The following is a 15442-nucleotide window of genomic DNA, read 5'->3' as shown; positions in this document are numbered from 1 at the left end:
AACAATGTGATTATATATCAAATCAATAGAAACAAACAAAATCAACTTCCAAAGGTTCCAAAATGATCTAAAATTCTATATAACAATGTGATTATATATCAAATCAATAGAAACAAACAAAATCAACTTCCAAAGGTTCCAAAATGATGATATAGACAGAGCAACTAATAATCTTGTCTGTGTTTGATAAATGATCAAATATTCCCATCGATATAACAATTGAATTATATATCAATCTTATATTCCCAGCCACATAACAATTATTTCCAACCACATAACAATTGGATACTAATGCAAACAAGAATTATATTTTAAAATTATATTCCCAACCACATAACAATTGGTTTGTATATGTAAATAATGCAAACAAACAAAACTAACTTATTTTCATTTATTACATGAACCGCACACCAAATAAGAGAGCCCATTCATATATCCTCAATTTTATTTGCCGAAACTTTGAGATAGACAGAGCAATATAAATCTTTTCCGGGTTGGATAAATAATCAAATATTCCCATCCATATAACAATGGAATTATATATCAAACTTATATTCCCAACCACATAACAATTGGATTAGATATGTAACTAATGCAAACAAGAATTATATTTGAAACTTGTATTCCCAACCACATAACAATTGGATTGTATATGTAAATAATGCAAACAAACAAAACTAACCAATTTTTTTTTCATTTACGTGAACCACACAACAAATAAGAGAAAGCCATTCATATATCCTCAATTTTATTTCCCAAAAATTTAAAACACATTCTTATCCATGCACTAACCGTCATGGAAGGCATGCGTTTCTTTAAATGCAATGATATAGTTTTTGCAAGTTCTTTATTTTTATTCAAATGCAGATAATCCTCTAAGAACCAGAATCACTAAACGCCATAAAATCTATCTAAAGAAGAGAGTCCAAGACATGGACTATGAAGAACTACCATAACTTAATGTGTAGCGGCCATATGTACAATCAGATCTACCACTCGGGAACTGCAAAACAGAGAATCAAAGGGACTAAATTAATATTATAAGCATTGCAGTAATACTGTTGAAAATTATGAAATTCATTTACCATACTTGAAATTTACAGGTGGTTCAATTCTCACCTGTAACCCCACTCGTTGTCGTACCATGATACTAATTTCACAAAGTTGTCATTCAGGGCTATCCCTGCCTGCGCATCAAATATGCTTGATCTATACAAGCATAAGCAAGTTACAGTCAATATCACAACTAATGCATAGCAAGAGTAAAAAATAAACAAATAGGATGACGGACAGATTCGCAACATACCGACTGTCCCCAATGAAATCTGTAGATACCACAGCGTCTTCTGTGTAACCAAGAATTCCTTTCAAATTTCCTTCAGATTCCGCCCTATAAAATGATAATATAGTTAGAATTAGACACACAACCTCGAACCTTATTCCTGTCAGAGATTGTTTATATCCTTCCTCCTCTCAGGGGATAAGAGGGACAACTTACTTGATGGCCGCCTTAATCTCATCATAAGTAGCAGACTTCTCAAGTCTAACAGTCAAATCAACAACTGAAACATCTGGCGTGGGTACTCGGAAGGACATTCCAGTCAACTTTCCATTGAGGGCTGGTAAAACCTTGCCAACAGCCTTCAATAATACAGTCACAGGTAGTGTCAGTGAGATCATAAGAGACAAGCTGCAAGAGATTCATATTATCAAAATTATAAAGCAAATGTGCAGACGACAATTAATTAGAGAGTGAACCAATTGACAATTAATTAGAGTGAACCAAACTGCTTAAGTCCAGCCAGTAGCATGCCTCCAAAGAAATCCAATGAATAGATAAATAAAGCCCATTCACCCTACGATGCGCTAAAATGCCAAAATTAGTTCTAAACATAATACAACTCAAATGGGAACCAATGTCAAAGCAACTGTGTAGTTGCTCTTACTATGATAAATGGCACTAAGGCAGTACCCAAAACAGAGCCAGCTAATATCATCATACGAATAGCCTTAGCTATGGGGATTCAATATGCCAAAATTAGTTTTAAAAATAGAAAGACTCAAATGGGAACCAGTGTCCAAGCAACTGTGTAGTTGCTCTTACTATGATAAATGGCACCAAGGAAGTACCCAAAACAGGGCCTGCTAAGATCATCTGACGAATAGCCTTATCTGTGGAGATTCAATGGCACTAGCGTCTTAGCAGATTGCTATGTACACTCCTGTGTGCTCTCGTAGAGTACAACCGTAAGCATGTATTAACACTGGTGGAAAGAAACAAACAAGCTAGGCAGTAGTTTTCCAACAAAAGTCAGCTTTGATAACAGTGTGAAAGTAAGGGTAACAAGCTATATTTTGTCACTAGGCACAGTAAGGTGATGGTGATACTGATTGTTGTTCATGTAAGATCCTGGCCATACCAATATTGGTCCAGGTAAGGTCCCAGTCGTGACTTCTCATAAAGGGATGATATATGAGTACTCTCAGGGATACGTCTAGACAAACTTAGGCCTTTTTCCTTTAAGCCAAATTTGATTAATAATGTTTTCAGATAAGACGAAAGAAACAAATGAATTTTGCGTGAAAAATGAATAACAGGACTAACCATATAAACTGTTTATGCAAATAAGAATCACCAAGCAAGATGTTACTGAGGGTTCTAAATGTTGTTAATGAACATTAATAAGTCATTGATTCCTACCTTAGCTGCTCCTGTACTGCTAGGGATAATGTTGAAACCAGCTCCTCTGCCACCTCGCCAGTCCTTGTTTGACGGTCCATCAACCGTCTTCTGAGTTGCTGTTTATATATGAAATACAAATCAATGCAACTTGTAGATGCCTTGAAAAAATGTCTTTCAAGGGCATAATCCTAGATCAAAAGAGATAAAGAGTTTTGTTCAGATAACAAGCGTACCTGTGATCGAATGCACGGTTGTCATAAGACCTTCAACAATGCCAAACTTGTCATTGATCACCTGCCAGAAGCAAAGAGTTTCTCTTTTATTTTTTAGATAAGCATAAGTTCTTCCCAAACAAGATGAGTTTTTCTCAAGTAAATACACCTAGAGAATTAAAACTGTTATAACTGTCAGCGAAAGTATCATTGCGAACCTTAGCCAAAGGGGCCAAGCAGTTAGTAGTACAGCTTGCATTTGAAACGATGTTCAAATCAGATTTGTATTGGTGCTCATTAACCCCAACAACGAACATGGGGGCATCCTTGCTGGGAGCCGAGATAACTACCTTTTTAGCACCTGCCTGTTAAAGATCACCAAAGAAATCTTATCTTATGGAGTTCAAATTGTAAATTGTGATCATTGCATTTTAAGCTGTCTGAAAGTTATCAGAATTAGATATGTCCATAGCCACTCAAATGTTTTTCTATACACAAATAAAAATTCATAGATATCTACGCAACATTTCACGAGGAGACTGCCCCGTTCACTTAGGGAGATATTTCAACTTAGAATACAGTTGGTTATGCAGATATAAACCAAGAATGTCAGGAATGTCAATTCTATAGATTGAGATAGAGCTAAAGCAAACATGCTAACTCTCCTTGTTCACGTAGGGAGAGGTATTATGTGTGACAACCCTCTAGTTCAAATATCATTTATCATTTTTTGGGTTCATTGTAATTTTAGGGAATAGGATACCAGATAATCTTTGAAAGAAAGAAGATCAACAATAATGATTGAACTATGGAATGGAAATATTCAAACCTTCAAGTGGGCAGATGCTTTCTCTTTGTCGGTGAAGACACCAGTGGATTCAACCACATACTCTGCGCCAACCTCGCCCCATGGTATTTCCTCAGGATTTCTATAGCATTCACACCAAAATGTTAAAAGTTTGACCCCAAAAAAGTAGGAGAAAGAACTTCAGCATGCATCGAGTTCTCCCCAAGAGGTAATTGACCTAAGAAACTTTTCATTTATGGCCATAAAAAGTGTATTACCTGCAACCGAAAACGGCCACGGATTTTTCTCCAAATAGTAAAGTTTTCGAGTCTTTGACGTTGACTTCATGATGCTTCCATTTGCCGTGGACACTGTCATATTTGAACATATAACTCTGAAAAATTAACAGGTACACGGAAATTAGTACAGTTCTTGAATCAGTAAAATATGGTGGAATAAAACAATCAAATGAGTTCATAAAAACTTCAAACTTCATTCTCGATTAAACTTAAATGCTGTTGAGGATAAATCGAGGAACAAAAAAGACCACATATCTTTCCTCGTGAATAGAAAAAGAAGAAAAAAAAAAAAAAAACAATCTTTAGTTAGCCGATCAAAAATTATCAGCAGAATGCTGTACAAATAATCCTAGTTTTCCCTTATTTTCGTTCCGTACTTAAAAACGCATGAAAAGTAGCTCAAATTAAAAAAGTTGCTAATTTAATTGACAGCGAGACCTTGCCAAAGAATAATGTATTTACTATGCAAACGAAGCTCAAATATTCTTAAAAGATTTCCTGTATAACGATCGGACAGGATTGAAAGAGAGGAAATCAATCCCTGATAACATGTTCTGGCCTCAAAACCAATATTTTAAAACAAGGTCTAATTCCTAGCATATGATCCAGGAAGACAACAGTATCGAGCTATTCAAAATTTTAAAGATCGGTATTTCCCCTGATTGCTTTTGTGCCAATTTTCCCTGAATCTAAAAAACTGTCCGCTAAAGGTCATCTAGAGCTTCAGCAGAAATATTTTATCAATATCAAACTCAAAAGACTCGCAGCCCAACGGCTAAAATATGCATTTGCTGTAACTAAGAGTAAACAAGGGTTTAAACGGTGCAATCTTTACCTGCCAACTCGTAAACCGCCATAAAAGGAACTAGATAAATAGGATTACTCTGTTTTGTTAATAAATGCTTAAAAAGTAGTATTTTATCTTCCAAATTCAGATCTAAAATCAACCGACTAGACAAATAAATCCCTCAAAAATTTTCAAAACAAAGTTAAGCCCAGGCCATGCGCAAAGCTACAAATGCATGTCCAAATGCTTCCACAAAGTCGCGAGACCACAACCAGCATACGTACCATATAATCGGTGGAAATGAACGGATCATTCACCCCCACGAGCTCGATATCATCGCGAGTCAGAGCCACACGGGCGACGAGCCTTCCAATTCGACCAAAACCTACACAGCGAAAAAGCCACCGTAAATCGCCAAAAAATCATTCTGCAACAGAGACAAAAACAGGGAAAACCTCCAACACAGAAACGCCTATAAAATCTCTGTCCAGTACTTACCGTTGATTCCAATCTTGATCTTTCCAGTAGAACCTGCAGATAACGAAACCGCCACAAACAGGGCAAAGAAAACACAATTAAAGATCAAAAGGAATGACAAAAGACAAGAAGCAAAGAAAATATAACATCGCCCAGCCAATCAAGGCACTCACCCATTGTAAGATACAAAGCTTGCGAGCTGAAATATTTTTTCGAGAAACAAGATAGAGGAGAAGTGCAGATGTACTATGATTGGAAGAGAGGAACACAGATGTGCTTATATAGAAATATTTTTTTGTCTTCCCTGACAACAGGGGAATTACTGGGTTTTCGATATTGAACCCTCCTTAGAGCATTACCAGGGTCGGTCAATTACCCCCCAGGAATGGTTATGGTAGACTTTGCACAATGGTTGCTAACTGTCTGCGCTGGCGCGGCATATGGCTTTCTTATCGATGACGTATCTTACCACTTGGCAACACTTCTAACTGTTTGGCTTTCTTTTTGATCCTGGTACTGCATGACGAAAGGGGATACGATGTACTCTATCTCGAACATTCTGGGTGGTTTGTGGTTTGCTGTCCAAGTAAAATATGTGACCGCCCCCTGAATTCACAGGCGGCTACACCGACAGTCTTTCAAATACCGCCCGTGGAATTATGTATTAGTTTGATTTTGGAATGAGTGACAGCCCACGGCTATTTCTATTTTCCATTCTGGCGCCGTTGTGTTGTCTAGAACAACGTTGAATTCTGAGAATTTTCTTTGCTCCACATTTTAAAATTCTTCATGATAAAGCTGCACGAACATGAGATTGACTATGATTGGTCGTTTTCCACTGCAAATCTTGGAAGGATCCAATTGGGTTTTTCAATGGTTTTTTTTTTTCCCTAACGCTCACTTGGAAACTATAAATAAGCACATCGATTTTTTATTTTTATCCTTGAATATGGGATTATTTACCTTTGGTGGGAAAAAAAATTACTATCATATTTAAATCTCGTTAATTTGTTGTTTGAATAGTTAAAAGGAATGATTAGATCTCTGTAATTAAAAAGTTAATATGTTGTTTGAATAGTTAAAAGAATGATTAGATCTATATAATTAAAAAGTATGATTTGGGTGATAAAAAACATATGATTGTTATTTTTTTTATTTTTTTCCATTAATATATTATATTGTTATAATGATTTTGAAGTTTTTAGCTGTAATAGGTCATTTTCAAAGGTCACCGTGACCAACCTTTCGAGGTGAAGGTGTGGGACATTCAACCAGGCCACCAAAGATGCTATAAGGAACCATTTAGATGCCTTAGAAAAATAGGATTGAGTTAAAAAGAACACAAACATCTATTTTGGTAATCTCAAACTTTCGGCATTTAAGGGAAAAATAAAAAGAATTTAAAGTTCACAAGGTTAAGGAGAGTTTATGGGGTAGAGAAGGCAATATGATTTTTGCATTTAAATTTTTTTGTGAAATTAAGTGTTTCTATTTTTTTAATAGTTTTTTAACTAAATAAATTATTTCAGGAGTGATTATATTTATATAATTATATTGATTGTTTTTTAAGGTTTTACATTTTAAAATGAAATGTTTTTATGTTTTATTTTTCTAAAAATGTAAAAAATATATATTATTTTTTTCTAAATTTCTTTTGGTTTTTTCCATCGCCACTACGGAGTAATAAGAATTTTGGCTCTCCATGAGATATTGGCCCCGATGTATGTTCTTTTATGCTGATTACGAGTGAGATTAAACTCTACAATATAGTACTTTCTCTTTCTCCCTATCTCTTTATTCCAAGTAGGCTTGTGGAGCATATCCATAACAAAAGTCTTTATCCCTTTACTATTTATGGGAGTAGCCTTTAAGTGTGGCTTTTTGGAGTTTTCGACAGATTTTTGGTTGGAATCCAACGAAAAAATCTGTGACCAAATCTTTATTTGTGTTGTTTAAATGGGTTTTTGAACTGCATATATGGATTCAACACCCTCAAAAACCCCTGCAGCACTTCGATTGTAAAGAATTCACCTGTCAAACTTGTGATTTCAATGATTCTCTACCAGATTCTAGACAAATTAGATCAAAGAATAAATAGGAAAACTTTTCAAAAAGTCGCACTTACAGATTACTTGTTATTTATGGGGTACATGTTCAAGTAAATACCCCATTTACTAAACCGTTTGATATTTTTCCGCATCCAAATCTTCTTTATTTTGCACAATATGTCATTGAAGATGGCCTTAGGTCATTTTCCTTCTTTTATTTGCTCAATTTTTTTAAAATCTTATGAGTCGCACCATAGAAATTACTTCAATAGGGGCAACCCCCATTTCACTTAGCATGATATCATAGGGAAAAGAATAATAATTTTGAACTTGTGTATGATCAAGCATTTTTGAATTTTCTCAATTTGCTTCCACTATAAGTCATATTTACTGTTGGTCCATAGTTCACAACCATAGAGAACCACTGAAATCACTAAAATCGCAAAAAGGGTTGTGGTTTTCCAATCCCATAGTTGTGCTTCTCTGCACCTATTTTGAAAAGCATAAAGTGATTTTCAACCTCCCAAAATTCTTTTCCTTTTGTAGCCTTCCCAACTTAGATTTTTGTTGAAGTTAATTCTGAGGTATTTGTAATATGTAACTTCTTCAAGACTGTTTCCTTCAAAATAGGACTTATGTTGGCTATGTTTTCATTTGTTAGAGAAAACCACTACTTTAGTCTTGCAAATATTGACTTCAATCCCCACCCTTCTACAAAAATGCTCAAGGAAAATTACGTTCTCTTGCAATCCAAGAGTAGATTTAACAATCAATATAAGGTCATTTGCATATAAAGGCTTATAAAAACTCGCCCAAATGGACACCATCACCACATAGTGAGTTTATCCACTCTTCAAGTTTGTCAATATATAAACGAAAAAGGGTAGGTGACAATGTAAACCCTTGCATGACTTCGATATCTCTCATAAAACTTTCAGAAATGTCAACTGAAGTTTCGATTTTGAATTTCACCTCCCCATACAACTTATGAACAACTTCTCTGAGATGCCTAGGAACCATAAATTCCCCCATTATGTACCAAAACTTATCCCTAGGGATCATGTCAAAATATTTCTTGAAATCAATAAAGCAACAAAAGGCTTCCTCCTTTTTTCCTCAAAATTTTTCAATGATGTTCCTTAAAGTTATACCGTGATCAACTATAGAATGGTTAGGTCTAAAATCTGCTTGCCCTTAAGCACATTTATCTGTTTCGTCTGCCTAATTACTAATTTTATTTTCTAACGTGCTTCCAAATAGCTTTGCAAACAAGGGGTTTATCTGTATGGTCCAATAATTTGAGAGATTGTTGACATCGCCACACTTGAAAAGAGGTATTGTTAGACTAGTTATCTAATCTTGTGGAACCCCTGCGGCATGATGTTGTTGAAATTTTTTGTAATGTGAGGTGCAAGAATTTTCAAACCCCACATTAGATACTCTTCTTGAAGTTCTAATAAGTCTTTTTCTTTTCCAACATCCAACTTCTTAATTCCCATCTCGACTCTTACACGATGAAAAGTGATCCGAGTTGGATCCTTAAACACTCTTAAAGTTCCCTGAACTCTGTAAAACTCATACCGAAGTTTCAAAGTATTATGGATGTTGAAGCTTATCAGAAATAACCTCTAAACAATGGCAATTTGTGGTCAGCATGGAACAACGAGGACCCTCAGTCAAAGTGCGCAGACCGTTGGCCCATGGTGACCACGCATTGGCACACATTGACTTCATGCAGTCACTGTAAGAAGGATGGGCATGATGATGAGCACTGTTGGATCCTACAGCCGGAGCTGAGAGCTAAGAAGTTCGAGGGAAAGAAGAAGAAGACTACTGTAGCTATTCAGAAAGATTTGGGGTCGGACTCAGGAGATGAAAAACCATTGTAGCCACAAGTATAAAAAGTAAAAATTCTGAAGCATTTACTAGTAATTCTGCACAATCTACTAATAATGAAGAAAATGAGAGAAAAAGACATGACCTTTTCCATATTCGAGTTATTTCCAAGCATCAAAAGATTGTGATCCGGATTTAAACAGGAACGCAATAGATTACAGAGATAACCATAAATACAGAGATGCAATAACCATAAACACATATATGCAGCGGAAATAATGATTCATTTCATTAATGGAAAATACTGAATACAACCAGAAATGGAAATAATCCAGCTAGGGCGATGGTAGCTATCTCTGAGAAGAGATGTGCGGCTACATGCCTCTGAACTGTTCCGAACTGTATTACAATGAGGCTCGAAGGCCTATTTATTGTTGAGAAACAATGGAAAACCCTTCACATACCGAAACCTAACCCTAGAAGATGAAACGCCAAATTGTGGGCCCCGTTTGGGTAAATTGGTACATCAATTTCCCGGGGTCGTAACTTTGGCATACGATCTCCGTTTGACGCGTACGATAGCTCGTTAGAAAGATCTATCCGAGTACTACCACTTTGGGAGGCAACCTAGGGCTCAGTCGCCCCAGAATTCCAAAAAAACGTCGTTTAGGGCCTCAAAACGGCTCCGGAAGTTCAGGACCCGAAAAACTGCTAAAAATAGTAAACTGTGCTACAATTAAGGAAACTGAAAATGTTGAGAAAGACAATGGTGGGGGTCCAGGTGGACCTGGCAGGTGGCCACCAATATCCACCTGGATCAGATTGATACTTTGTTTGATAGTGGCTCACAAGTAAATTTAATTTCTGAATCAATTGTAAAGAAGTTGGGATTACTTACTACACCTCACAAGAAACCATACCCATTAGGTTGGTTAAGTGATAAAGCACAACTACAAGTGACTAGACAATGTAAACTTAAGTTTTTTTTGGGTCAATATTTGTAGATGAGGTTGAGTTAGATATAGTTCATTTGGATATATGTGGAATTGTTTTGATAAGTCCCTACTTGTATGATAGAAAATCTATTTTCTATAGAGATGAGAACAAGTATCTCCTCGTTAAAGATGGAATCAAATATATTGTAAGAGCTCATAAGCTCAAGAATAATTATACTCTCATAAACTTAGGGTAGATGAAACGAATTGTAAATTCATGCAAACAATTTTTACTGATGGTTGTAAAGGAATAGAAACCTGAAAAAACCAATGTATTTGAGGGCTGTGATGCTAAACAACAAGCCGATTTAGAAAAAGTTGTTTCATAATATGATATCTTGTTTCAAGAACCTAAAGGTCTGCCACCAAAAAAGGAAATAGTGCATGATATTAATTTACTGCAAGATGCTCCATTGCCTAACATCGGAATGTACATGTTGTCCGCTTTAGAGAATGCAGAAATCAAGAAGCAAGTGCAGGAGTTTCTCGAGAAGGGGTTCATCAGACCTAGCACACCACCATGTGGGTCTCCAATTGTTTTGGTGAAAAAGAAAGATGGCTCGTGGAGAATGTGCATTGATTACCGAGCACTGAATAAGATAACGATAAAAAATCATTATCCCCTTCCTCACATACATGATCTATTAGATCAGTTAAAAGAAGCTGTTTATTTTTCCAAGTTAGACTTGCATAGTGGATATCATCAGGTCAGAGTTGCAGAACAATATGCATGGAAGACTGCTTTCAAAACCAAGTAGGGATTGTATGAGTGGCTGGTTATGCCTTTTGGCTTAACTAATGCTCATGCTACTTTCATGAGAATAACGAATGATGTACTTGAACCTTTTCTTGATGATTTTGTTATTGTATATCTGCTTGACATTCTTATATTTAGCAAAACGTGGGAAGAACATTTAAAGCATGTTAAGCAGACACTAGATGTTTTGAAAAGAGAAAAACTTTATGTTAAACTCTCAAAATGTGAATTTGGCAAAACATCTTTGAATTATTTGGGACATATAGTGGGGGTGGTGAATTGAAGATAGATCCCTCTAAGGTGGTAGTCATTGTAAACTGGCCTAAACCCAAATCTGCAACAGAACTTAGAAGCTTCTTAGGAGCAACACAATATTGGAGAAAGTTCATTTCTAACTTTTCCTTAATTACAGCTCCCTTACATGCTTTAACATGATTGAACAAGGTGTTTTAGTGGGGAGGCAAACAACAGAAATCCTTTGACACCTTGAAAGAAAAGATTAGTACAACACCAGTACTAGCACTGCCCAATCTTCAAAGACCATTTGAGATCCAAATGGATGCCAGTGACTATGCCATGGGAGCAGTGTTGATACAACATGGTAAACCCATATGTTATCATTCTCATACATTTAATTCTGTAGTAGTTAACTATCCCACATATGATAAGGAATTGTGTGCATTAGTACAAAGTGTGAAGAAATGGAAACATTACTTAATGGGCAAAGAGACATTTATACATATTGGTCATCAACCACTCCAATATCTACACTCCCAAACTAAGTTGCAGCAATCAAGGCACTATAGATGGATGGGTTTTCTACAACAATTTCATTTAGTCATCAGATATAAAAAGGGCATACATAATAAAGTTGTAGATATGTTATCTGGACCAATTATAAATGCATCTACTATACTTAAGCATAACTCAGTGTTGCATGAGAGCTACATTGAACAATATGCTCAAGATATAGATTTTAAATATGTATATGCAACTTTAAGTCAAGGCAAATGAGTAGAAGAATTTCATTATCACATTAAGGACCAACTCTTGTATCATTGTGGGAAGCTATGCATTCCACAAACTGAAAGAGTAAAGATAATTCGAGAAGTACACACTTCTCTAATATCATGTCACTTTAGGGTAAGTAAAACGGTTGCACAGCTCCAAAGATTTTGTTATTGGCAAAAAATGAATGAGACAGTTTCTAGATATGTAAGAGGGTGTACCATGTGTGCTAAAAACAAGCCCAACAATAGAAAACTAGGCTTGTACACTCCACTACCAGTTCCTTCTCATCCTTGGAAAGTGTTTCCATGGACTTTGTTGGAGGACTGCCTAAATCTAGGAAAGGTCATGACTATTTATATGTTGTTGTGGATAGGTTCAGCAAAATGTGTATTTTGATACCTTGTAATAAGTAGATTACAATTGAACAAACTGCAAAGTTGTTCTTTCAGCATGTATGGGTTCATTTTGGATTACCCGCTTCCATTGTATCTGATCGAGACACCCGATTTGTTGGGAAGTTTTGGTCGAGTCTGTGGGATCTGATGGACACCAAACTAAAGAAAAGCACAACATTTCATCCATAGACAGATGGCCAGATAGAAGTGGTCAACATGACAGTGATCTAGTTGCTCAGAGGCTATTGCAGCAAGCATCCCAAACTTTGGGATGAACATTTGTGTTAAGTGCAACATGCTTACAACCGAGCAAAACATTCTTCTACACAGAGATCTTCTTTTGAGACCTATTTTGGTGTCACACTAAGGTCTCCCTTGGATTTTGTCTTTGGTAAAGACATAGCAGTTGATGGACATAGTGATGTGGACAAGGCAACCAAGTTCATTGAACAAATCCAAGAGATTCACTAGGCAGTACAGGAACAACTGGAAAAGAGCCAAGCCAAATACAAGGCAAGGCATGACAAGCATTGGATGGAGCATAGTTTCCAAGTTGGTGATCAAGTCTGGCTGTATATCAGCAAAGAGAAAATGCAAGGTGAAGGTAAAAAGCTAAAGCCAATAAGATATGGACCTTTCAAGGTACTTGAGAAAATTGGCGAGAATGATTTTCGCCTTGATTTACCAGCTTACATGCACATCTACTCAGTCGTTAATGCAGACAGTTTGAGACTATTTGAACCTTCATTAATTGAAGATCCCAAAGAGCAGAGTCAATTGCCTTCTGTTGATGATCTGTTACCTGAATATCTCAATGAATTGCAGGAAGATACAGTTCTGGACAGAAAGGTAAGGACGATGCACAGGGGAGATGTTTAGTACCTCAGGATTGGACTCAAGGGTTGAAAGCCAAGCAGTGCAAAATGGATGGAGATTGGACAAGTGAGACAGCTATACCCTCACTTAGTCGATGCTTGAAAACCAACTTTTGGTGGTCCAAAAGCTTTTTCAGCGGGAAGTGTGTGATCCGAATTGGATCCTTAAACACTCTTAAAGTTCCCTGAACTCTGTAAAACTCATACTGAAGTTCCAAAGTATTATGGATGTCGAATCTTATCAGAAATAACCTCTAAACAATGGCAATTTGTGGTCAGCACGAAACAACGAGGACCCTCGGTCAAAGCGCGCAGACCGTTAGCCCATGGTGACCGTGCACTGGCACAAATTGACAAACAGGAGGTCAAATCTGAAAACATAAGCAGTTTTTGATACACGATTAGGGCGTCCCCCTTAGTGAAGGAAAGACCCAAGCGCTCGGTCACGAGGAAAAAGCATAAAATTGTACGAAAATCACCAATTCCATCAGAAGGCGGGTCCCACACTAAAACTAGCAGGATATCGGAAAGGCTTCAAGCGCTAAGCGGGTTCGACCGAGTCCCGCCCGATGCCATACATTGGGTGATACGCATCTAACAGATGAGAGAGAAAACCACTCACATCGCGCAGGTAAAGGTCATGCTACTTACCCGCCCGATATGGACGAAGACCGTAGGATCTGAAGGCTCTAGATCAACGACGGAGAGATGATTCGATGGATGGCCGAATTCGACGAGGAAATAGGCTGAGTCATATAAGATTTGAGGTCCGACATGACCGCTAAGTTGGCAAAAGAATCAGTTTCACGGGCAATCTTGGAGCAACAGAAATAAAGACCGTTCAAAGAGAACTGAAACTTAGTTCATGAGGAAATAAGTGGCCACCTCTCTGTGAAGTGTTACATAGTGATGATGACGCAGAATAAGGGAATTCCAGCGGGTAGAGGCAGGAGATCCAGAAAGCCGGGAAGCGGAAAAAAACAGTCAGGGAGCAGATTAGCTTTAAGCCATGAACAGACAAAGAGTAAAAGCAGGCAGAGAAAGAGAAGCAGAAATTTGAGAGGCATGAAAGAAGTGAATTACAAAGAACAAAGAAGTCGAGCTGACCTGCAGAGCAAGGGTAGCATCGAGCAGATAGAGACAGAGAGAGTCCGAGAATATGTGAACTCCAGAGAAGGCTTGAGAGGTTCAAGCAACTCTTCTGTGTATACCTGTCAGGTGTTGAGTACCAAATTGGACTCATACCACTGAGACCATTTGAGGTCGAGATTCAGTAAGGGGAGTCTATGTACTCTAGATACTTGGGGAATCCAAGTACAATCCTACTGATCATCATCTATTAAGTGAGACTCAAATTGAGCTCCTTATTGTAAAAACTCTGCTTTAAGACACAATAGAAAGGCCACCACTGAAGGTTAGACCAGGAGACATAACCCAAGAGGATTGGGTGAACTCCTTATTAAATTTGTTGTGTTTATGTGTTTTCTTACTGTGTTTTCTTACTGTTTCAGTGTCTGTGTATTTCGCAATCTTATCGATCCGTTGCATAAAATAACATAGGCACACCTCAACACTTGAGTTTGTAATACCTTCATTATTTTTCTGGGGTCATCTATGGGTGATTTTAGATCAAAAAGCTTAGTAGTAGTGTTGTCCAAGGGGGGAGGCTCAACCTTGGGATCCTGCTCATAAAGCTACCTTGCATAACCAAACCACTAAGAAGCTGTAATATTATTTTCATTTTGCTTCTTTCTCAATTGGAATTCCTTCCAAAATAACTTGGGGTCATTTTTCCCAAGGAAGATTAGTTCTTCCCTCCTTGAGACCATGAAATCATCTTTTTTTTTTCTTAAAATATGCTTTGAGATTAATGTTATCCTTGTTTGACTCTTTCAACATTTTTCTTACCCTTTTTCATTCCTCATTGAATCAAACATTAACCAAAAAACAATTTGTTTTAGACCTTCATATTTTTTTCTCTTTTACATTTTGCAAGTGTACTTTGAATTAAATGTTATAGCTCGTGGCTATGAAGGCCATGGAATGAAATTTTCTCCTTCTCAAAAATCCTATGTAACATTATTTTGAAGGTATTATAGTTTTTTGGAGTCAAAATAATTATTCCCTTTGAGATAGTTTGTTGAATACATTGAGTTTTCATCCCAAGTTGCTTCTTTCCAATCCAAGATAAGCTTAAGCAAATTTGTTTGTAATTAGATTTTAAAGCCCAGAGCTATTCTCTTATCAAAACTTCCTCCATTTTCTACATAGACCATGTGA

General features: G+C 36.9%; 1 protein-coding gene across 1 annotated transcript; it reads right to left on the bottom strand.

The window, feature by feature from the left end:
• Positions 1-718: 718 nt before the first annotated feature.
• On the bottom strand, positions 719-5741 carry LOC149183656 (glyceraldehyde-3-phosphate dehydrogenase, cytosolic-like). The gene is made up of 12 exons (XM_089417204.1): positions 5419-5741; positions 5267-5299; positions 5053-5153; positions 3961-4076; positions 3725-3824; positions 3114-3260; positions 2917-2977; positions 2702-2799; positions 1499-1641; positions 1307-1390; positions 1120-1209; positions 719-1003 (listed from the first exon to the last, which is right to left on the bottom strand). The coding sequence occupies exons 1-12, from the start codon at positions 5420-5422 to the stop codon at positions 958-960; spliced, it is 1023 nt and encodes a 340-aa protein (XP_089273330.1). The 5' UTR covers positions 5423-5741; the 3' UTR covers positions 719-957.
• Positions 5742-15442: the final 9701 nt, after the last annotated feature.

Source organism: Pinus tabuliformis, chromosome 3_2 (genome assembly GCF_031772625.1).
Source record: "Pinus tabuliformis cultivar Carrire ecotype Pingquan chromosome 3_2, CPIR1, whole genome shotgun sequence".
NCBI classification, from domain to species: Eukaryota; Viridiplantae; Streptophyta; class Pinopsida; order Pinales; family Pinaceae; genus Pinus; species Pinus tabuliformis.
This window is presented reverse-complemented; position numbering and strand designations above follow the sequence as displayed.

Coding starts and splice junctions, on each gene's coding strand:
- LOC149183656 (XM_089417204.1), bottom strand. Junction 5,154..5,266: donor GATCAAGATTGGAATCAACG/GTAAGTACTGGA, acceptor TTCGCTGTGTAG/GTTTTGGTCGAATTGGAAGG. Junction 4,077..5,052: donor TCATTTCCACCGATTATATG/GTACGTATGCTG, acceptor TTAATTTTTCAG/AGTTATATGTTCAAATATGA.